At 43.0% G+C, this 23,922-nt stretch overlaps 1 protein-coding gene across 1 annotated transcript; it reads left to right on the top strand.

The window, feature by feature from the left end:
* PEG3 (paternally expressed 3) lies at nt 1-23,401 on the top strand. Its single transcript, XM_058425996.1, is given in 10 exon segments — nt 1-336; nt 7,071-7,146; nt 8,770-8,977; nt 8,979-9,247; nt 9,828-9,917; nt 10,672-10,755; nt 11,761-11,864; nt 14,825-14,927; nt 15,690-15,782; nt 15,950-23,401. Coding segments are annotated over 8 exon segments (4,788 nt in total). The 5' UTR covers nt 1-336; nt 7,071-7,146; nt 8,770-8,855; the 3' UTR covers nt 19,873-23,401.
* Nucleotides 23,402-23,922: the final 521 nt, after the last annotated feature.

Genomic DNA, 23,922 nt, shown 5'->3' with positions numbered 1-23,922 from the left:
AGCACCCTAGGCAACTCTTCTGCACGTCTTGAGTTTGAGAACCACTGCCCTAGAAGGAATCAGGCTGTAGCATGCACTTTTATACTGAGAATTTGGATGAAGGGACACTGAGTGTCGGGCATTTAAACTGGGAGGTGACGTAGGCCTGGGCTGGGACAGCATCTTACTCCATGTGCATGCTGAAGTAGAGAATGTCGGTCTGCAGAGAGAGGCAGGAGAATGGAGCAAACAAGAAGAGAGACGAGACCACACACTACGCTGTCCCTGAGAGACGAAGAGAGTAACCTCCTCGGTTCCTGACTTTAAAGTTCTCAATTCCAGCCCCCTTTTAATGAGGTAGGTAGAACGAGTTAGGGGGCTGAATCTAGGTGCACCGTGGTGAGGGAGCAAAGTAAGTAAATAGAAATGGGACTGAAGGAGACTCGGTGGATTTTCTCCTGCATCAGATGGGATGTGGGAGCCTCAGGCCAAACTGGAGTCACAGGATTTCTTCTCACACATGGTTCCAGACGCTTTCTAGTGCATGATGTGTTCTTTAATTAAGTTCTTCCCTGTTCAGTTGAACAGTGACCCATCATTTCTCTGATTAAAGCCATACATCTTCCCTGACTTATGGCAAGGATGCCTGATGAGTTTCATCTTTATTTATTATATTAATTGTGAGATCCATGCGTTTATTTTCTACTCATTTTAATGGAATAAAGTAAACTGTCATAAAATATCCAAAGAATGGCATCAGTACCACCATCCAGACTTCAATGGCAATGCTGTCATGCAGCAGGCAATGCCAAGCTTGTTCTGTATACAGAGAGGTTTCATGTTTAGACATTTAGTGTAAAGAAAAGATCCTTTGGAGATCAAAGAATGCCAGACTCCCAGAAGCACCCTTTCTGCCTGGCTGTGTAGAGGGATCCTTTATTAGTGGCCCCAACACTTAGCACCTCTCCTCCCTCCCCTTGAAGTTAGTGACCTTTCTTTGTTCCCTGGCCCAGAGTCAGCTAGCCCTCGTGTGCCTGTAACTGCTGTTGGCTACTACTTAACACTGAGTCCTGCTCTGAAGAGAGAGCAGAGGGAGATGTGGAAGCTTTAGTAATGAGGGGTGTGTGGGAGCCCACCTTCAAGCCAGGAAGGATATGGGTTTGTCCTGTGGCCAGAGTTCAGTCTTGAGCCATATGACGGCTAGACAGCTGTCAATGAAATGGAGCTTGATGCCTGTTAGCCCCTCTGTGGTACAGTCACTGGAGAGGGGAGGTACAGATGGTGACCACAGGGTACCGTCAGTAGGAGTGCTTAAGGGTCAGAGGGAGATTGTATTATGGGGACCCCAGCAGGGAAAGGGGAGGGCCTGATGTGCTGTAACAAGCTGGGCAGGAAGGAAAACAAACACCCTAGGAAACAGTAATTGCATTTACTTCATTTTTATATTCAGTTTTTTTTTCCTGATTGCGAAGTTAAAATAACATTTTAAATAGAGATGGAAAAGGACACAGAGACTCGTTGTTATTATTAATCATTTATTCTGATAGATTTCCCCTATTTTATGAATAGTCTTAATACAAGTTTATGTGAGTTTTCTTCCAGTTTAGTTTGTATGTAGTTTAGTTTGTATGTACTGCCATAGGTTTAACTATTTTTTACATACATGAGATCATGCCATTTATTAAACAGTTCGCACTCAAGGTCTCCATCTATAGCTTTGCTTTCTGAAAACTGCATTATATTCCATTGTGTGGACATTCTCATTCTGTTTGTACACGTAAATGGGAATATTTGCAGTAAGAACAACATATGTATAGATTTTAAGATTTATTAATAGCAACAAACTTAATCAGTGGGTGTGGCTTGCAGTTTCTATGGTGAATGTTTTACAATACCTGCATGTAGTGCTGTGTTTTATTTTTATAATCAGAAAATAAAGCTGCAACATTTCTTGACAGCACGACTTAATGGTTATGTAACATTTTGCCAAATACTTTGTTTTCATTCCTTTTTTAATGAAAACTCAGGAGGGATGCTGATTTTTGGATGCAGTAACTTACTTAGAACAAAGTATGTTTGTCATTGGCCCTAGTGGCCTTAGCCTTCCAGAGATGTGTAGTTGAAATACCTAATTTCTTAGGGGAGGCCCCATGCCAGCAGTGGTTATATTGGCCTTTCCTAATGTCAAAGGCCAACCCTAATTCTAGAAATGCATGCTTGAGTAACCAAACACTGAGGTGTTAGCGGTCCTGTCATGGCCTTTTTGTTAAAGTTATTCTTTGCCATTTAGTTGTAAGAAAGTTCCTAGTTTGTATTTAAATAAGGAATCCTTTTCCAGTCCTTTATTATAAATTAAGTCCCCATGTGTCTGTAGACTTTGACACAGTTGAATTCTGGACTCTGTTATGTCCCAGTGGTATATTTGTCCTAGTGCTTATATCCTTATATTGGAAAAAACACTTTATTTTCGTGTGTTGGAGTCATTTTACAGACAAACCACCTCCCACTCCAAATAGACCTTATGCAGGGTTGTCTTGATACTCGTGTACATTTATTCTTCCAGAAGAAATGGATTATCAGTTTGTAAAAACTCCCCACCTCAAAATAAAAAGGAGCTTTTTAAATGTGATACACATGTCTTTATGTATTTATTTCAGACTTATTGCCCTTCTGTAATTTTTTTTTTTTTTTTGGTGATTCAATCTAGTTCTGTCACCCAGGCTGGAATGAGGGGCATGATCTTAGCCCATTGCACCCTCCACCTCCCAGGGCCCCCCTGCATCAGCCTCTTGAGTAGTTTGGCTTACTGGTGCATGCCACCACACCTGGCTAATTTTTGTGTTCCTTCTGTAAATTTTTGAAATTTTGTTTGAAGTTGCAGGTAACTTTGTTAAATTTATTTATGGAGATTTATTTATTTGTTTTGCTATTAATGGGAATTATTTCTCTTGCTGTATTTACTCATACGGTTTTGTAGTTCGAAATAATGCTTTCCCCATATTTATACTTTTCTTTTTCTTCAGTTGCACTAGCTAGGACTTCCAGGGTCATGTTAAATTGTAGTTGTGGTATAGCTGTCCCTTCCTTGTCCCCACTTCCAGAGGAACACCTTCAGTGTTTAATAATATGCTTGTTTGCATTTATTTGAGATAAGTCTTTATTATGCTTAGATGGTCTCCTGCTTTTACTCTGCTAAGAATTTTTGAGGAAAGGCTGTTGAAGTTTGCAAATGTTTTTTAACTGGAAATACTGCTCATGGGCTCCCCTTCCCCTTTCATCCTTTATATAACAGTTTACCCTGATGGGACATCCTCCTTGTATTCCTGGAATAGCCTTTCAAGATCATGGGCTATTATTTGGACTTTGTTAGATTGAGTTTATTAAATGTTTTTGCATCTATGTGCAAATAATGTTTACTGAACACCTATAAAATACAGAGATGAAAAAGGTAACAGAGTCTTTGCCCATGGGGCCTTGCAGTAGGGTATAAATACAGGTGCTCTGTTGTTCTGTTGGATTCATACATCTTCAAGCACAGCTCTGATTAATAGGCTACATTTTTATTGATGGCCGGTTTAGGCCATCCTCGGGCAGACTAACTCCTCAGCTTTAATATTTCATTTGATAGCATCAGGCAAGCCTTTAGACCTTTCTTCCTCTCAGCACCTGCAAACACGTATCTTCTGTTTTCTTCAGTGGTAGGTGTGGCTGTTGTCATGGAGAAGCTGGCCTGGGGAAGTGGGGGCCAAGTGGGTAGAGCAGTTATGCTTTTGATTGTCCAGACTCACTGTCACAGAAGGTCACCTGGGATCTGGTCTTCCCCAGTCAGGGTGAGGTAAGTATGTGGCCCTAGCAGGTGCAAATTCAGCATCTGGCCCCACTGCTAGTTGCTCTTTGGGCAGCAAGTAGAGGACGGGGTGAATCCAAGGCTAAAGGTTGGGTCACTCGGCCAGGAAGGCAGCTAACCTCATTGCACATGGCCCACCTTGTGTCAGGTAGCCCTGCAGGAGAAGGTTGACCAGCACTTCCTCTTCCTGCCTTTGGCTCTGGGTTGCTCTAATGTGACTTGTGTTAGGACTGTGGTTACGTAGCAATAACACAGAACACGTTTCCCTGTCAGTGGTGCTCGTCCCTTCTCACCATTCCATGTGTAAAATGTGTTACCTGCCATTATTTTGTGCTCAGGGTTTTACCTTTTACAAACCAGAAATTAGCTGTACATACAAAGGTTAAACCATAGTGTGCAGCTGACTTTGAGATGGAGTCTTGCTCTGTTGCCCAGGCTGGAGTGCAGTGGTGTGATTTTGGCTCACTGCAAGTGATTCTCCTGCGAGTAGCTGGGATTAACTGCCACCACACCCAGCTAATTTTTGTATTTTTAGTAGAGATGGAGTTTCACCATGTTGGCCAGGCTGGTCTCGAACTCCTGACCTCAGGTAATCCACCCGCCTCAGCCTCCCAAAGTGCTGGGATTACAGGCGTGAGCCACTGCGCCCAGCTACTGCTGACTTTTTAGCTTTTTTTCTTATTATCATTTTATCTACTTGGCTATATTTGTTCTTAAATGGAGAATTGCTGGTTCAAAAGAAGTGGGTGTTTTTTTTAGTATCTTTAAACAGTGGCCAAAATGGGATCCAGAAATGTGGTTCATGCCTGCATCAGCCAGCTTCTCTACACCCTCACCAGCATCAATTTTCATCTTTTAAACATTTGCCCGTTCGACAGGTCAAAAAAATGTTTATTGTATTATTTTACATTTCTTTGATTTCTGATGTTAAGTAACCGGCCTTTATTATCACTAATTTTATGAACTCTGTGTATTACTGTTGTTTATTTTCATATTGGGCTATTTTTCCTAATGCCAAAAGCCTTTTACATTTCAAATATTAACTGTCATCTATGTTATAAAATACTTTTCCCCGTCCCATTTTGGTTGGTTTTAATAGTGCAGAAAAGTCGGGCCCATCTTTATTTTCCTGTTTCCCATGTGGTGGCCTTTCAGTGGTCTCTGCCATTGGAATTATGCTTGATCATTTGCCTGACTGTCCCTGTTCTCTGCTGTTGTAAACAGTGCTTCTGTGAACACACTTTTGAACTATATATCTGTGCACATGGGCAGATGGATCTGTGAGTTAGATTTCAGAAGTGGAATTGCCAAGAAAGGGGATGGCATTGTATTTATGTACTGACAGTTGTTGGTTGTAATTGAGGGATATATTCAGATTGCAACTGCAATATCATAAGTATTTATTGGGTCTAACAGGTTTCAAAGTCGATTCTTTAGGGTTTTCTAAATTGACTTTCACGTACCTGCAAATGGCCAGGTTAGGGTATGACCATGGATTCAAGCTGTGGATGGTGATGGGGAGGGGAGTGGGGGAGAGCCTGGGCTCGGCATCAGTGTAAAGATGTTACGGCTGCTTGCACCCACTCCGTGGGTAGCACAACCTCTAAAGGCCTCTACTAGTAGTTTTGTTTATTGTTTTGTTTTAACTTTGAATTTATTTTTTTGACTAGGTAATACATGCTCATGGTAAAATAAAAATAAAAACAAAAAACAAAAGGAGAATATACAATGAAAAAGTAAGTTGCCCTCCCTTTCCTGGCCCCTAGTTCCCTTCCCCAGAGGCAATTGCTATTAGTCATCATTAATGGTCTCTTATATATCCTTCTAGAAATCGTCTGTGTAAGCACATCTGTTTTTAGTTTCTTAGAATGCTGTATACAGTGCTGTGTCCAGTTTTGCACTTAACTATCTTGGAGATCATCTCATACTCATTTATTTAGAGTTGCCTGCCTTATTTTAAAGGGTTTCATAGTAATTCATTATACGAACATAACATATCTTGTCTATTAACAACACTTCAATGAATGTATTCTTGCACATAGGTCATTACATATCTCTGAGGTAAATTCATAGAAGTAGCATTTGTAGGAGAGGAGGATATGTGCACTTTTAATTTTGGTAAAATTTGCATTGCCACAGGCAGTATGTAAGTGTGCTTGTTTCTTCCCGGGCATACAAACATATGTTGCCCAGCTTTATGATTGATGTTTTGTTTCCAAAGCTCGCTCTTTACTCCCAAATGAGTTTCCTCTGCCATGGTGGGAAGTAGCTCAGGTCTGATTTTTCTTAAGGCTTTTCTGTTAAAAAAAATAACTTCCATTTTTCAGTGGTTTCCATTGACCAAGGGCCAAGTTCTCTTGGCCTGGTCAGAAAATCTTGAGCATGTTAAATGAAGGTTGTGTATGTTTACTCTAATCCTGAATTTCTTGAGGAAAAGCAATGCGTTTTATTTTTTTGGCACAGAAGCTGGCATCCACCTTGTGACAAGATACATATGGGCATTCAAGTGGTCACATAATTAATTGTAGGAAGTCCTCCATCTCTTTTCGGTGCTCTGGAATGGTTTTTATAACACAGTAAATATTTTATTCACAGAAAGTTTATTTGGGAAGTTGCTCTTTACATTATTTCAGCTTTTTAGATTTCTTCCCTAGTGGTCATATTTTTCTCTGCTTCTTGAGTCAGGTTGGGCTATTTGTATTTTCTTTAAAAAAAATTGTTGATTTCCTATTGAACTCTATAAGCCTACCATTCTGATATATAGCTTTCACCTAGAGTACTTTATGCTTCAATTCATGTCTGTTAGGGAGAGAAATTCACAGAATAGAAGCATATATATGTATATAGATCTTACATAAGAGAATGTTAGTTTTATCTTTTTGTGCCTCAGAGGTGTTTTTCTTGTCTTATTGTAATTGAGTAGAACTGCATAGAATAATGTTCAATAACAGCAGCATTAAGACTTTTATTTCTGTTTTCATGAGTGTGGTTCGTGGTTTCTTAGTGACATCTTTGTCGCGTTTTTGACTTGTTCTGGTTTCATAAAGACAGTTTGAAAGCTTTTTATTTCTCCTGTCTGGCATGGTTTATATAGCATGGGAATGGCCTTTCCCTGAAGGTATGGAAGGCATCACCCCAGCGCTATTTGAGTCCCCAGTTGTTTGGGGCGTTAATTCTCTGACACTCCTTCTACATGTCTTTCATATTCTTAGTCTATGTATTTCTTCCTTTAAAACGTCTGCAGGTACCTGTGTTTTGACTCTGTTCCTGTGGATAGCTGCTTGGTCTGAAGTTCCAGAAAGGATCCTGTTCCCAGACAGGTGATTACATATCTGAGGGTATCCTGTTGCCTGAGGATGAGGGCTAGTATCATCTCAGGTACCAGAGTGTTCTCCTGAGTCTGTCTGCCACATAGCAGAGTTGGGCCGTCTGCCCTTGCCTGTCTCCCTCACAGGCACAGACCTCTGCTTTTGCCCTGTCCTGGGTTAAAGTGACCATGTCTGAAATGTCACACCAATCATCTGGAGCCTGGACTCTCTGGTCTGTTACCGTCCCTTGCTTTGGGATTCTTCTGCCCAGCAGAGCATTATCTGTGTTGTGCTCTCCGTGGTTTCTCAGTCCTATGAAGGAAGGCAGCAAGGAAATAGTCCAGTCGCTAAGGTCTTCAGGATCGAGGCATTTGCATTGGATGGTGCCCAAGCTCCATGGGATGATAACATGCAGGAGAGAGCATGGGAGGGCAGTTCGCATAGGGAGGGACGTGGGAGCCCATCACTGAGACAAGTAAACATGAGTTTACCGTGATTACCACATTGATTTCCAAGTGATAATGTCTAATGAGAGACTCTGAATAATGGAAACACCTTCAGTTTTCCTTTAGACTTTTTCCAAATTAAAAAATTTAAACTTGCTTTCCTTTTAAAACAAAGGGAGAAAATTTTTGTTGCATATGGTTTTTTTCTTCTCTGGAAGTAAAGCCAGTAGTAGTTTATGCTCCCAGACCTAGATTTCTTTCCCATATTGCCTTACTTAGTTGCACCAGTTGTGCTGACCAGTCATAAAAATACGCAATAAAACGTAAATGATAGCAAAAATGCTTTAAGGAAATGTATAGCTTTACTTGGTTACATAAAAAAGAGGACAGATTGAAAATCTTTACGTTTATGTCCAATCTCAAAAGTTTAAAAAATGGAAGGGGGCAGATAATAAAGACAAGGAAATAACTGGGTAAAGAAACAGAAAGGAATGTCAAAACAGAAAGCCATATCTTTTAGACAGATTAGATCTTTGTCAAGATTGATGAAGGCAAAAGAACGTGCAGTAGCATCAAGAGGCTCAATGGTCACTTCTCACTGTCTGAGGGAATAATGTCATATTACCTAGAGTTGAGTACTTTTAATATTTTTTAGTAGTCTTCCATTTTTTACACGTTGTATACTGTGTTTTAATAATTGTGTGTTAAGGGAAGAAATGTTAGGGGAGGATTTGCCCCAACTCCTACTTCCCCTTTTCATTTTTGCTAATAAACATGCTGACGTCTGATTTTAGTACTGGCTAGGGCCTTGAACATTTCTCTTGTGCCTTGCATTGGGCAGTTAAGTCTTTTTGGGTATCTTAGTTTATTTAAGCTTCACAATTCTGAAGGGGATGGAGGTGCTGTTATTCTCATTTCTCAGATTACAGAGACAGACTCTAGGGCATTAGACAAGTTGCCTACAGTCGCATAGTTATCAGCAGAGCCAACTCCTCAGGAGTAGGTCTCTGTGAAGCCCAGGGGTCATGCTTGTAACTGCTGTGCTGAGGCCAACTTTGTGCAGTTGTTTGCCTGTTTACTGGGGACTCCCATATCCCAAAAGCACTGTCGATGCCTCTGGTAAGGTGGCCTCCACTGCTGCCTGGTCCTCAACTTCTGGGACGTGTGTATATCTCCTTACGATCTACAGGTCCCTGAGTACTGACGGTCACAGGCTGCCACATCTTTCCTGTTGACTCATGTTTGGTTCCTCCAGTGAAAATTTTACTTAGAGAAATGCTGCCTCCAAAGCACTTGCCTGCCACAAAACCTAAGAAGTCCTGGGCTCCAAATCTGTATGAGCTAGACAGTGACTTGACTAAGGAGCCAGATGTCATCATAGGAGAAGGTCCAACTGACTGAGTTTTTTCATCAGAGGTTTCGGAACTTAATCTATGTGGAATTTGTTGGGCCTCGGAAGACCCTGATCAAACTCCGAAACCTCTGCCTCGATTGGTTGCAGCCAGAGACTCGCACCAAGGAGGAGATCATCGAGCTCTTGGTCCTTGAGCAGTACCTGACCATCATCCCTGAAAAGCTCAAGCCTTGGGTGCGAGCAAAAAAGCCGGAGAACCGTGAGAAGCTCGTCACTCTGCTGGAGAATTACAAGGAGATGTACCAACCGGAAGGTGAGTCTCCACGGGGTGATGGTGGTCACTGCAGGCCTCAGGTGTGCCCTGGGGCTCTCAGCCTCCACACTTCCGACATGGTCTGGACTGGATCACTCTCTGTCCTGGGCAGCAGTGGGGGTGTCCTGTGTACTGTGGGATATTGAGCCGCATCATGATTTTCTGGGTGTGACCACCAAAAGTATCTCCACACATGCCCAGGCATCCCCTGGCGGCCAAAAGCACCCTGGTGCAGAACCACCATCCTGAGTCAGGAGAGGGAAAGGAGACACTTCTGTGGAAGGGAGAAAACCTCCTATCTCTCCTGCCTTTTTGGTGTGGTGTGCTAGGAGGTTGCCTTCTGGCTGTTTGTGTCTGGGAGTGAGGTCAGGGTGGTCACAGCCACCATGCTCCCCCCACCCAGTTTTTAGTATGTCAGGAGTGGTTGGAAACCACTGAAGGGTTTTGAGCTCAGAAATGTGAGGATCAGGTCACTCCAACCGTTTGTGTGTGTGACAGGGAGATGCGGCTCAGGGATTGGGGGGAACTATTGTGAGAATATGGGCCAGAGATAGTAACTTGGCGACCGGTGTCCTCTCAGACGACAACAACAGTGACGTGACCAGCGACGACGACATGACCCGGAACAGAGGAGAGTCCTCACCACCTCACTCAGTCCATCCTTTCGGTGGTGAGTACCCATCCCCACTGGTCACCCATGGGCAGGCGCTGCCAGATGCTTCCAGATGGGGACACGGTGGGTTGGGGCCTCCATGAAGATGACCCGCCATCCCCGAGTGGTCACCTTCACTCTGAGATCTGAGGAGAGGGTAAATTAATTGATGTCATAATGAGACATTTTTATATCTAAACAGATACCTTAAATACTTAATCTCATTTTATTCAATGATAAAGTATTTAAAGCTATTTGGAATTTGCAACAGGCTGCTTCCAGCTGTACCCCCAGCCTCCCTAGGAAAGTTCATTAAAGATGCTTCAGTGAGCTTTTATAGGGAGCACTGCTTTCAGGGAGGGCGTGTGTGTTGTTTTCTTGGGTTTTGTTTTTTTTTGTAGTAGAATAACATGCACTTTAAGATCAGCTGCCAGACAGTAGAGGGTCTGCAGTCCATTCTCCTGAATGTGGACTCAGCCCCTTAGGAACTGGGAAGCCAGCAAAGAGTCTGAAGTGGGAGTTAGCTATTGGACTGAGCTTTGGAACTTGCTTGGAAGCAAGCCCCACTTGGGCAAAGCCTGCAGAAACCATGTTGATATATGATAAAGAAGGGGCCAGATGAACCTGGGAATCTAGAGCTGTCTGTTTTGGATCCATCTCCTTGTGGGAAGAGGGTAGCATCACTTTCCAGAGGGGTGTTTGTGCACGTGCAGGGAAAACAGGTGTGTCGAAGTGCTTTGTTAATTAACACTGGAATGTCTCACCTGCTCAGGTGAGCGGGACTGGGACCGGAGGGGCAGAAGCAGAGACATTGAGCCACGAGACCGCTGGCCCTACACCAGGAACCCAAGAAGCAGTGAGTCTTAACCACTTTCTTTCTCAGTAGGAGATAGAGAGCATGTGCTGTGCACAGGTTCAAGGGGAAAGTGCCAGGGCCTCGAAGTTTCTGCTGCTCTATTTGGACTATATTCCACTTCTCCAAAAGTTTAGTCCAAGGCTCCTATTTATGAAGTTCCACTCAGTACCAGCAGCACAGGTTTCACCACGCAGACCTGTTGCCACCTAAACTACTATTTGCTCAGTGTTCTTAAGCTGGTGCATTTAAAAAAAAAAAAACTAGAAGTTTCTGTATGAAAGACTATGCCACTGCAAAAATTGAAAACTAGTATAAAGTGCCATAGGCAGAAGGCGAGAATGAAAGACACATTGTAACAATATTGTTAACTAGGAATGTCTGCCATGACTTCCTGCAATGCTAGGGAAGTGCCACATCTGAGCACCAGGCCTGAGATTTGGAAGGGAATCAATCATCACACCAGTGTATTGTTGGTGTCCATACTGCTGGAAATCATTTCCTGTTCTTCCTGGACTTGGAGAACACTGCTGTGGGCAGCAGGGCACCCTAAAATTGATCAGGAGAAGGATAGCAGGAGTGAGTGACATTTAGTGATGGTTCACAACACATTAGGCATTGTTCAGAGCCATGACCCTGTGGGACGGTGTCTCTGATGCCATCTCCCTGTCACACATTGCAGCTGGGGAGACCCAGAGGTTGTGCCCGAAGGATGAGGCTAGTGGGCACTGCACCTGGACCCACACAGCTTGGGCACAATCTGAACCACCTCCGAGATTGGGAGCAGAAGGATGAGGCAAGGCCCCTGGCCCTGCCCTGGGTCTGCGTTGTTGTAGGGCCACTGGTTGTTGTGGGACTCCTCAGAGGCAGCCACAGAATGCAGAGAAGAGAAAAGCACTTGCTCTCATACACTCACACCCCAGCCGGCTTCACAGTTGAGTGGGACAAACCTGGGACTTGCAGGATGGACTGGGCCCTGCTGCTTCTTGATGCCTTTTCTCTTCACAGGGATGCCTCAGCGGGATCTTTCCCTTCCTGTGATGGTGAAAACAAGCTTTGAAATGGACAGAGATGACAACAGGGACTCCAGGGCTTATGAGTCCCGATCTCAGGTATGCTCAGGTTTCCTCTCTTTCTAGAAAGGCCATCTTCATTTCATGGCAGAGATGCCTTTCTTTCCCCAGATGGTGTGTTTATCTGCCCCCTAGAGTCCCACCTGGGGTGAGAGCCCCAGCACTCCAGGAGGAGCCCAGGCCCATCCCATAGGTGACAAGTAGCCCAGGTTGCTGCTGGCTGTTTCTGTGTCGTTCATGTGGTCAGAGGAGCCCCTGCCCCCTCAGCATGCGTGTCACTTGGTAGGCTGGTCACACTGGCCCTTCCCTACAGGGCCAGGGAAGCAGAGTGACTCTGGAGATGTTTCTGGTCCTCAGGAGGGAGCCAGGAAAGCTGTCGGTCTGCAGAGTAGACTGGCCAGGGAGAACAAAGGCTCTGGAGCTGACAGGAGCTGGGTTTAAAGCCTGGCTCTGCCACTTGCTAGCTGTGTGGCCTTGGGCCATTTACTCAACTAAGCTGAATTTCAGTTTCCTCATCTGTGAAATGAATATGGTGATTGCTCCCAGGGCTGCTGTGAAAAGTCACTCACACACATACATAAAGTACCTGGCACATGGTAGGCACACCGTTAAATGTTAACAATTATGGCAGTTGTGGTTTAAGAGGCAGCATGTGCCAGGGAGATGCATGAAGGGAAAAAAAATGTGGGACTTGAGCTTGTTTTTTAGGAAGGAGGAGAGGGGTCACCTATACATGGTGGAGTGTGGAGGAGGACCCCAGCACTGACTGGACTCAAAGAAGGGAGGAGCCATTGGGCTGAGCCTTCCTTTCCTTCACATATCAGTACCCACCCCATGTCAGATAGCAGGCCTAGGCCCTGGGGGACACAGCAGTGAGCAACACAGAGAGGGACCCTGCCCTGAGAAGCTTTTGACAGTCACACAAATAAATATTGACACAAATGTTGTACGTAACTGCTCATCATTCTCAGTGCCCTCAAGGAAAAATAGAGAGTTAACAAGAAACTGTAACAACGGCCTTGATTTGGATTGAAGGGAAATGTCTTGGAGGCATTAACAGTTGCCATTTAGAGCCAGGAGCACGCTGGGTCAGGTGTTGGGGGAGGGGACCCCAGGCATTAGGGAGAGCTCAGCTAAAGTTGTGGGATAGGAACTAAACAAAGGGCCAGGTGGCTGGGGTATAGGAAGAAGGCTGGAGGCATGTGTGGGCCTGGCCACTGGTATCCTGGTAGTTGGGCTTTGTCTTGTTTTGCTTTTTAAATGCCCTTCCTTGACAATGTGTGAAGAATTGGCATCCGAGCCCCATGTCTGCATAATCAAAAGTCTGGAAGCTACTGATTCCTACTGACGCAGTGTGGTGGTAACACCAGCAGCAAATGACATAAATTACATTTTGAAGGTGTCCACAACAGAAAATTCTCTCATCTTTTAGCTTCATGTGTAAGTCTCTTAATTGTTCACACGTATAGATCATATTGTGAAAACTACATTGTGCCATACTAGCATTGTTTTCAGAACAGCGTCTCTTCCACTGAACTTGATTGCAGTTCGTATGCATTAAGATGTCATTGTTGATTACAAACACAAAGCGAACAACCAATTTAGGGCTGCCCACTGGCCTAGATTTTAATTTTAAATCAAAGTGTGCTTTTTCTTTCATGTGAAAAAAGAATTTTATCTGTGAAGCTCTGCTGTGTTTCCTTGCCCTACTTAGTTTTTGTTGTTGTTTCTGCTTTTTTGTGGCAGGACACAGGCAGTGCATGGATAAGGCTTCCCTCTTAAACCCAGATACCCGTACCTCTTTGTCTTTTGTGGTAGATATACCTTATTCAGCAAACCCTCTTTTTTTTGCTACATTTTTCATGTTGCTCCATGCCTCTTCCCAGCAATAGAACTATGGTAGATTTAATATCAAAACATTTGTATTTCCTTTACATAATTTTTCTTAATATTTAAGCAAGATATCACACTGCAGAAAATCCTCACCCACAGTATTGCAAAGCAGATAGATGCTCTTCTCCCCATTTTACAGGTGAAGAACAACCTGAAAGGTTCAAAAAGATTTCCGTTCCCAAGGTTGCACAGCTCATAATTGGTGCAATCCTCCTTTGACCCAGATCTCTGTCCAGCTCCAAAGCCTGTGGGTTTCCCACAGCACCATCTCCCTCCTTAAGTCTCTCTCCAGCCTCAGTGCCATTCTTCCTGGGACCATGATTCCCTGAAACCAGTTCTAGTCAGCCCTCTGGCAATAAGCAAAGGTCCTTTAGAATCCTGGTAGAAGGTTCTCCTCAGTAATGCAAGGAATTTTAAAATTCCTTTTTAGGTAAATATCCATTAAAACAGAAAAGGCAATTATAAAAATGTCCTCAGGGCTTACAGTTATTCCTGGGTTATTTGGAAATGGTGCAAACTGGAGACTCCCTTAATGTAGCCATGCTATGCCATGGAGAAACCAGGAGGGAGGTTTAAGTCACATCCTGACCAGATGTCTGCCTGAATGTGTGTGTCTTCTTTCTGTTCCTTGAGTACTCTGTGCCTGTTTAGTCTGTTTAAGTTTTCCCACCAATCCCTTTCTATATGTATCATAATCTCACCCACCACTTAGGCCCCACCTGCCCTCCACAAACCTTTGCACACTGTTCAGGCCCACCCTGAACTGTCCCTCTACAAAACCCGTTTAGCACTTATTATCTGTACCCCAATTTATTGTTTATTGTTCTCTAATTGTTTCATGAGTCTTTTCTCTCCAACCAAATTATAAGCTGCATGAGGGCAAGGAATATGTGTCATGCGTCTTTGGGATCTGCCTCAGAGTGTAGCACCAAGGTAGGTACGACGTAGGCCCCTAGTAACACTTGACTTGGATCACTCAGAACCCCAATACCGTGAGCACTTCCTATATAACTTCATATATGTAGCTCCCATGTCGCCAACATTATTCTGTCTTTGAACATCAGTGGGGACAGACTCCATTGAGAGGTCTGTGTTTGCTGTTGTAGGATGCTGAATCATACCAAAATGTGGTGGACCTCGCTGAGGACAGGAAACCTCACAACACAATCCAGGACAACATGGAAAACTACAGGAAGCTGCTCTCCCTGGGTAAGCAGCTGCTTCTCTCAGTCACTCCCAGTCCAGTCATTGGAGCATTTTGTCATCTTGCTCCTTTTTAAGCTGGATGTTAAGAGTCCACATTAATATATTTGAACTCCAAGGGTAAGAAGAAATCTTTGAAAGATTTCAAAAGAGGGAGTAAATGATGAAATTTGTCTTTTTAAGAAATGCCTCTGGCTTTGGGTAAAGATACATTTTCCAGGGTGGGGACAAGCAGGGAGATGCTTCTTGCCACAAGAGTTGATACTTCTTTCCAGAGCGGTAGCACTGGAGGTTTTCACGTAGACATTCAGGATGGGATCCTGAGTTCCCATGTGGACTTTCCTGGAAGACATCTAGCCCAAGTTGGTAGTGGGCAGTTGGCTGTGCTGCAGGTCGATAAGGCCATGGGGCCTCGAGGGAGTGGGTGGAGGAAGAGCAGTCGTGAGGTAAGAGGAAGAAGGCCAGTGAAAAAGAGGACTTAAAAAGTGGTTACAAGAAGGTGAAGACTAAAAGACAATGCACTGATTTCAGGGACATGTGGGATCTTTGTACACATTTCTGAGTGGAGTCAGAAGAATTACATGTAGATTAGAATGGATTAGGGAATAGATAGTAGGGAAATGAGACAGCAAATGTCTTCTGACATCCAAGGAATCAGATATGGGCCATCTCATATTTAGTGGCTCAGTGAAAGATGAAGATCAATTTATGGTGATGAGTCTTGGTCCTCAACTTGAATTTGAGGCATCATATTGTCCTTGTGACCAGGAGTGCAGCTTGCTGAAGACGATGGCCACTCCCACATGACGCAGGGCCACTCATCAAGATCCAAGAGAAGTGCCTACCCAAGCACCAGTCGAGGTAAGCAGGAGGCACATCCCACAGAGGAGCCACACAACCAGTGAGATGCTATCAAGGAACCTTCTACACTTTGCATTCCTAAACATCACAGAAGGGTGCACCCCTCCAAGTCCCACTGTCCTTCTTATGGGGACTAGGGAGTATTTACATTTGGGGTTTCTTTCCAGGTCTAAAAACTATGCCTGAAGCCAAAAAATCAACCCACCGGCGGGGGATTTGTGAAGATGAATCTTCCCACGGAGTGATAATGGAAAAATTCATCAAGGATGTGTCACGCAGTTCCAAATCGGGAAGAGCAAGGGAGTCAAGCGACCGGTCACAGAGATTCCCCAGAATGTCAGATGATAACTGGAAGGACGTTTCATTGAACAAGAGGGAGTCAGTGATCCAGCAGCGGGTTTATGAAGGGAATGCATTTAGGGGAGGCTTTAGGTTTAATTCAACCCTTGTTTCCAGAAAGAGAGTTCTTGAAAGAAAGAGGCGCTATCATTTTGACACAGATGGGAAGGGCTCGATTCACGATCAAAAAGCCTGTCCCAGGAAGAAGCCCTTTGAATGTGGTAGTGAGATGAGAAAAGCCATGAGCATGAGCAGCCTGAGCAGCCTCAGCTCCCCCTCCTTTACCGAGTCACAGCCAATTGATTTTGGGGCAATGCCATATGTATGTGATGAGTGTGGGAGGTCGTTCAGTGTCATCTCAGAATTTGTTGAGCACCAGATCATGCATACTAGAGAGAACCTCTATGAGTATGGTGAGTCCTTTATTCACAGTGTGGCTGTCAGTGAAGTTCAGAAAAGTCAGGTTGGAGGGAAACGTTTTGAATGTAAGGACTGTGGAGAGACCTTCAATAAGAGTGCCGCCTTGGCTGAACATCGGAAGATTCATGCTAGAGGGTATCTTATGGAATGTAAGAATCAGGAGTGTGAGGAGGCCTTCATGCCTAGCCCAACCTTTAGTGAGCTTCAGAAAATATATGGCAAAGACAAATTCTATGAGTGCAGGGTGTGTAAGGAAACCTTCCTTCATAGTTCTGCCCTGATTGAGCACCAGAAAATCCACTTTGGGGATGACAAAGATAATGAGCGTGAACGTGAACGTGAGCGTGGGGAAATCTTTAGGCCCAGCCCAACCCTTAATGAGTTTCAGAAAATGTATGGTAAAGAGAAAATGTACGAATGTAAGGTGTGTGGGGAGACTTTCCTTCATAGCTCATCCCTGAAAGAACATCAGAAAATCCATACTAGAGGGAACCCATTTGAAAATAAGGGTAAAGTGTGTGAGGAAACCTTTATTCCTGGTCAGTCCCTTAAAAGGCGTCAGAAAACTTACAATAAGGAGAAGCTCTATGACTTTACAGATTCCCGGGATGCCTTCATGCAAAGCTCAGAGCTCAGTGAGCATCAGAAAATTCATTCTCGAAAGAATCTCTTTGAAGGCAGAGGGTATGAGAAATCTGTCATTCACAGTGGGCCATTCACTGAATCTCAGAAGAGTCATACTATAACAAGACCTCTTGAAAGTGATGAGGACGAGAAGGCATTCACCATTAGCTCTAACCGCTATGAAAACCAGAAGATTCCCACTAAGGAAAATGTCTATGAGGGGAAATCATATGAGAGATCTGTTATTCATAGCTTAGCGTCTGTGGAAGCTCAGAAAAGTCACAGTGTAGCAGGGCCCAGTAAACCAAAAGTAATGGCAGAGTCTACCATTCAGAGCTTCGATGCTATCAACCATCAGAGAGTTCGTGCTGGAGGGAATACCTCTGAAGGAAGGGAATACAGTAGGTCTGTTATCCATAGCTTAGTGGCTTCCAAACCTCCAAGAAGTCACAATGGAAATGAATTGGTGGAATCTAATGAAAAGGGAGAATCCTCCATTTATATCTCAGACTTTAATGATAAGCGACAGAAGATTCCTGCCAGAGAGAACCCTTGTGAAGGGGGTAGTAAGAATCACAACTATGAAGACTCTGTCATACAGAGTGTATCCCGTGCCAAACCTCAGAAAAGTGTTCTTGGAGAGGGATCTGGTGAATTTAAGAAGGATGGTGAATTCTCTGTTCCCAGCTCAAATGTCCGTGAATACCAGAAGGCTCGTGCTAAAAAGAAATACATTGAGCATAGGAGCAACGAGACCTCTGTAATTCACACTCTGCCTTTTGGTGAACAAACATTTCACCCTCGAGGGATGCTCTATGAATGTCAGGAGTGTGGGGAGTGCTTTGCTCATAGCTCTGACCTCACTGAGCACCAGAAGATTCATGATAGAGAGAAGCCCTCTGGAAGCAGAAATTATGAATGGTCTGTCATTCGCAGCTTGGCCCCTACTGACCCTCAGACAAGTTACGCCCAAGAGCAGTATGCTAAAGAGCAAGCGTGGAACAAATGTAAAGAATTCAGACAATTTTTTGCTACCAGCAAAGACCTCAATACAAACCAGAAACTCTATGACCAAGAGAAGTCTCATGGCAAGGAGTCTCAAGGCGAGAAGACCCATGGGGAGGAGACCCATAGCGAGGAGACCCACGGCGAGGAGACCTGCGGCGAGGAGACCCATGGTCAAGAGACAGTTGAAGACCCTGTCATTCAAGGCTCAGACATGGAAGACCCTCAGAAGGATGACCCTGATGACAAAATCTATGAATGTGAGGACTGTGGCCTGGGCTTTGTGGATCTCACAGACCTCACAGACCATCAGAAAGTCCACAGCAGGAAGTGCCTGGTTGACAGTCGGGAGTACACACATTCTGTAATTCACACCCATTCCATCAGCGAGTATCAGAGAGATTACACTGGAGAGCAGCTGTATGAATGTCCAAAGTGTGGGGAATCTTTTATTCATAGCTCATTCCTTTTCGAGCATCAGAGAATCCATGAACAAGACCAGTTGTATTCCATGAAGGGGTGTGATGATGGTTTTATTGCCCTCTTGCCCATGAAGCCACGGAGGAATCGTGCCGCAGAGAGGAATCCTGCTCTTGCTGGGTCGGCCATTCGATGCCTTTTGTGTGGACAAGGCTTCATTCATAGCTCTGCCCTTAATGAGCATATGAGACTTCATAGAGAAGATGATTTACTGGAGGAGAGCCAGATGGCTGAGGAAGCTATCATTCCAGGCTTAGCCCTCACTGAGTTTCAGAGAAGTCAGACCGAAGAGAGACTCTTTGAATGTGTGGTCTGTGGAGAATCTTTCGTCAACCCAGCAGAACTTGCAGATCACGTAACTGTTCATAAGAATGAGCCCTATGAGTATGGGTCCTCCTATACTCACACCTCATTTCTTACTGAGCCCCTCAAAGGAGCTATACCATTCTATGAATGCAAGGATTGTGGTAAGTCCTTTATTCATAGCACAGTCCTCACTAAACATAAGGAGCTTCATCTGGAAGAAGAAGAAGAAGATGAAGCAGCAGCAGCTGCAGCAGCAGCAGCCCAGGAAGTTGAAGCCAATGTCCACGTTCCACAAGTAGTTCTGAGGATTCAGGGGTCAAACGTAGAGGCTGCCGAGCCAGAAGTGGAGGCTGCCGAGCCAGAAGTGGAGGCTGCCGAGCCAGAGGTGGAGGCTGCTGAGCCAAACGGAGAGGCTGAAGGGCCAGATGGAGAGGCTGCAGAGCCCATTGGAGAGGCTGAACAGCCAAATGGAGAGGCCGAGCAGCCAAATGGGGATGCCGATGAGCCAGATGGTGCAGGGATTGAAGACCCAGAAGAAAGAGCTGAAGAGCCAGAGGGAAAAGCTGAAGAGCCAGAGGGAGATGCCGACGAGCCTGACGGTGTGGGAATTGAAGACCCAGAAGAAGGTGAAGATCAAGAGATTCAGGTAGAAGAACCATACTATGACTGCCATGAATGCACAGAAACCTTCACTTCCAGCACAGCATTCGGTGAGCACCTGAAAACTCATGCCAGCGTGATCATATTTGAGCCTGCAAATGCCTTTGGGGAGTGCTCAGGCTACATCGAACGTGCCAGCACCAGCACAGGTGGTGCCAATCAAGCTGATGAGAAGTACTTCAAATGTGACGTCTGTGGGCAGCTCTTCAATGACCGCCTGTCCCTCGCCAGACACCAGAATACCCACACTGGCTGAGGGCATGGGGTAAAGGTTAGAAAACCTTCACCTAGGACTTGACCCTTACCAAACCACAGAGAATTCAAACCAATCCATGATAATGTCAGTAGGAGACTTAACCTTAGTGTGTTACACACCTGACTTAACATCTCTAAACTCAGATTGAAAAGAGACCGAATGTGGAGATTCCACAGTCTTAAGCTTTCCCCTTCAGATGTCAGTGTCTGCATGTGGGAAAGCCACAGCACACATCTTACCTTTCCAAGTAATCAGATTGAGAAAACCCTGTGAGTATTCCAGACTACAAAGGTTGCCCAAATCAACTGTAAATGATACTTGTGTAACGTATATATAGTGTTTCCTGAGGTGTATATAAAATAGCAAATTATGGCAGAACAGTGATCACATATATTTGGATTTAATATGATATACAGTTACAGTTTACTCTGCAGAGAGGTACCTTACCTGGTACTCTTTGAATTTTTTTTTTTTTTTTGGAGGAGGAAGAGAGCAACAAATTTGATTATATTTGTAAGTGTCTTAGATCCTGAGAAAGATTTATTGTGCATTATTTGAACCCTGTCAGTATCTTTTTGAGTAATTGTTTTGTTTCTTACCCTTAAATAGTCTTGTGAAGCTGTAGGCATGATAGATAACATGTCTTTTACTCTTTACTGTTTGAAAAGAGAAGTACTTCAGCTTCTTTCTGCAGCCATTTCATCTGCACCAACACTTTGGAACCTAATACTGTGTAAGGCTTTACAATATATGGATTGGCTTTTTGTGACCCAAATTGATTGGTTGCCACATGTTATGTTTGTTGAAGTGGTTCTCATGCAAAAATATTACACATTTGTGTTCTGGTTTTTTTTTTTTTAAACCAACTCTATATGTATTTGATGATAGTGAATTGATAAAACCCGAAGCTTTTCCCTGTAAATCTTACATCTTTGCCTTTAAAGAATGGGTTACAACCATCACTAGATCACAGTAGTGCCTAATGAAGGTTGAGAACCATAGGAGAGGCTCTCATGCTGTAAATAATGATGCAGGCTAATGACCTTTCATCACTTCTTTGTGCGCTTCCTGCCTTAAGTGACAAGTAGCAACATGGCTTGGGTCCCCTGTGCAGCATCAGGCTATGCTGCCACGAGTCAGTTTGCACCCTAGGTGCCCAGGAGCTTAGATCTTTCTATCGCTAACTTAATTCTCTTCGTTATTTATCTGACCCTCTAACTCCATGTCTAACTTGCATTAAAAAAAAAAAATTCTTTACAGTCAACCCAAGCTTAACATGGACTCAGGTTCCCCAGCAGCCTTAATTTGTTTTGTTAACATCTGTTCCTTCTTTTTCAGCTCTCCTAGAGTATTTCTGAGTGTTGTGTTCATCTAATCTTAGTATTCCTTTTAATTACAAATTGACCTCACAGCTTGAGGTTTCTTGTGTCCTATTCTGTGGACTACCTGTGCTCCTTTGCTTTCCCTTCCCTTGCATAATAACTATATTAAGAGATTTTTTTTGGCCTTGAGTTGGCTGGAAAAAAAAAATTTAAAATTTAAAAAATTTAAAAAAAAAAGATTTGCAAAATATAAGTGTAGATCATTTGAACAAGCAAAATTAAAGTACCCACTGGGGGAAATGTGTCTGAATCTTACTCTTCTGGATCTGCAGGATTAGGGCTTGGAAGTATGTCAAAGATGCAGGGAGTGTCAAAGTTTAGGAAGATTGTAGAGCTGAGAGCAAGAAGCAGAAATGAGTGAGCCAAAGAAGGGAGTCCTAATATATCACCAGATCTAGGAGGGGAGAGGAGACAGACAGAAGAAAATACCAGAGGCAAGAACTGTAGAAGGCCAAGTTTCTGAGAATGAATTGAGTGGGGTGTCCTGAGCAGTTTGGAAAAGGAGCCTTTGATGGTATGGTGTAGGTGAGGGCTGGCTGCATAGGAAGACCTGAGGTTGGAACGGACATCAGGAAAGCTGGGGGGCAGTGAAGTGTACTACATGGGAAGAGGATTCTTGAAACGAGAATCAGTGTTGATGTCGGGGTGAACTTTGTGGGTTCATTACTTGGTGTTAACATTGTTGGCAGTGGTAGCCCCTTTTCAGAAAGCAACTTGCCGTAAGTCAGGGTGTCCGTTCCAACCTTCAGTTAGTGAAAAGGTAGTAACAAATGGTAAACAAGAGAATGATTGTTCAAACCTATCTGTGGACACTTAATGCAGCTGTTTAAAAATGATAATCACGAGTTATGTAGCAACGTGGAAATATATTTACAGAACATTAAGTGGAGAAAGCAGGACACGAAAGTATATTTATACTACAGTTATAACTGTTTAAAAATATATACGCTTATAGTCAAAAGCTGTTGTGGTGGTGGTGTTGTAGGCTTATAGTTGAGCATTATTTTCTTAAATTTCTTGAATGTTCTTTATGGTAGTGTTACTAAAAAGTTTATGATCACATTTTCATTGTGAACATAATTTGAACTCATTATCACACACTTGGAAAATACAGAAAAGTGGAGGAAAAAAAATTCATATCCCCACCATCCAAAGACATATACTGTCCTCTATCTTGTTCATTCTTGTTTCTGTGCACAGGTTTATAACTGTGTCAAAATGTATATTCAAAATAGCTGTTACGTTACCTTTGTGGAATTATGGTTAAATACTTTCACCTTAATTTTTTCATATGTTCCCTATAATAATGTCCTGATAACAGTGTATTATGTATGTTTCCATTGTGTGCATAATACATACCCAGAGGAAAAATTAGAAAATACAGTAAATTATTTTAAAAAATTACCTATATTCCCAACACCCAACAACTACTGTTAACATCTTGATTTCCTCCATCTTGTTTCAGTGCACAAGCTTTTGATAACAGTGTTGAATATGTGTGCATAAAGTCTAAAATGAAAAGATGTGGAAAATAACTAAAATAGTGTTGTCGTTGTGGGAATTTGGTTAAATATTTTGTCTCAAATTTCTTAAATAATCTTTGGTGTTTTGGTAATAAATTTTATGTATGTATTTTCCATTACAAATATAATACATACTCATAGAAAACTTTGGAAATTCAGTAAAGAAAATTCACTCATATTCCCAACACCCAACAACAATTACTGTTAACATCTTGATCTGTGCACTAGTCTGTGATTATTAGGGTGTTAATGATAAGTATGCATAAATGTCAAAGATGGGAAGAAAGATGGAAAACAAGAAATAGTTGTGTGGTGGTTGTGGGATTATGGTTATTTTGTCTCGATTTCCTTGAAAGGTCATCATTCTAGTGTTTTGGTAGTCCACCTTAACTACATATATTTCCATTATATATGAAATGTGTTCATTATAGAAACTTTGAAGTTACAGAAATGTAGAAGAGAAACTCACCCATGTTTTCACCATCCAAAGAGTGTAGTTAACATCTTGATATATTTTCTTCATCTTGTTTCTGTGCACAGGTTTTTGGTTTGTTAATATGGTTGTGGTCATTCTATCTATCTGTAATAGTGTCAACAATAAAAATAAAGTTACAAATAAATATTTCTCAGTCTCTTTTGTCTGTTTTGTTTTGGGGGTTGTTAAATATGTTATTTTGTTAGAGTTATAAATCCAAAAGCTTAGTCCCTCCTTAAGCCTAAAAAGTTTGGTTTGCAAATCTTACTCTATTTTTAAGTATTATCTATTTCAACAATTACTTCTAAGGGATTTTTAAATACTGTTTGATTTCACATTTGTAACTGCCCTTATGAAACTAAAACACGTGTTCCAACAATTTTTTTAAAGTTGATAATGACCACAAGTACATCTTAGTTACTTGAGTGGGCATTTTTAATTGGAAATGTGAGATTGTCTCAAACATAAAAAATCACAGACAATAATAAATCCTTAACATAAAAGCGTTACTATGTTATAGAATCTCAGGTGCTTATTCCTGACCCTTGCCTGAGGTTAAAAGGTAATTATCCTGAGTGAGTCATCTCTGTACTGTTTTTCGAAGTTCATTAACCATACTTTAACCTGACTTCCCCACCAGAAACATCCCATGCAATTCAGCAGGTTGTCA

Source organism: Hylobates moloch, unplaced genomic scaffold, assembly GCF_009828535.3.
Source record: "Hylobates moloch isolate HMO894 unplaced genomic scaffold, HMol_V3 SCAFFOLD_12, whole genome shotgun sequence".
NCBI classification, from domain to species: domain Eukaryota; kingdom Metazoa; phylum Chordata; class Mammalia; order Primates; family Hylobatidae; genus Hylobates; species Hylobates moloch.
The sequence above is the reverse complement of the archived record's forward strand: the minus strand, read 5'-3'. Positions and strand labels throughout refer to the sequence as shown.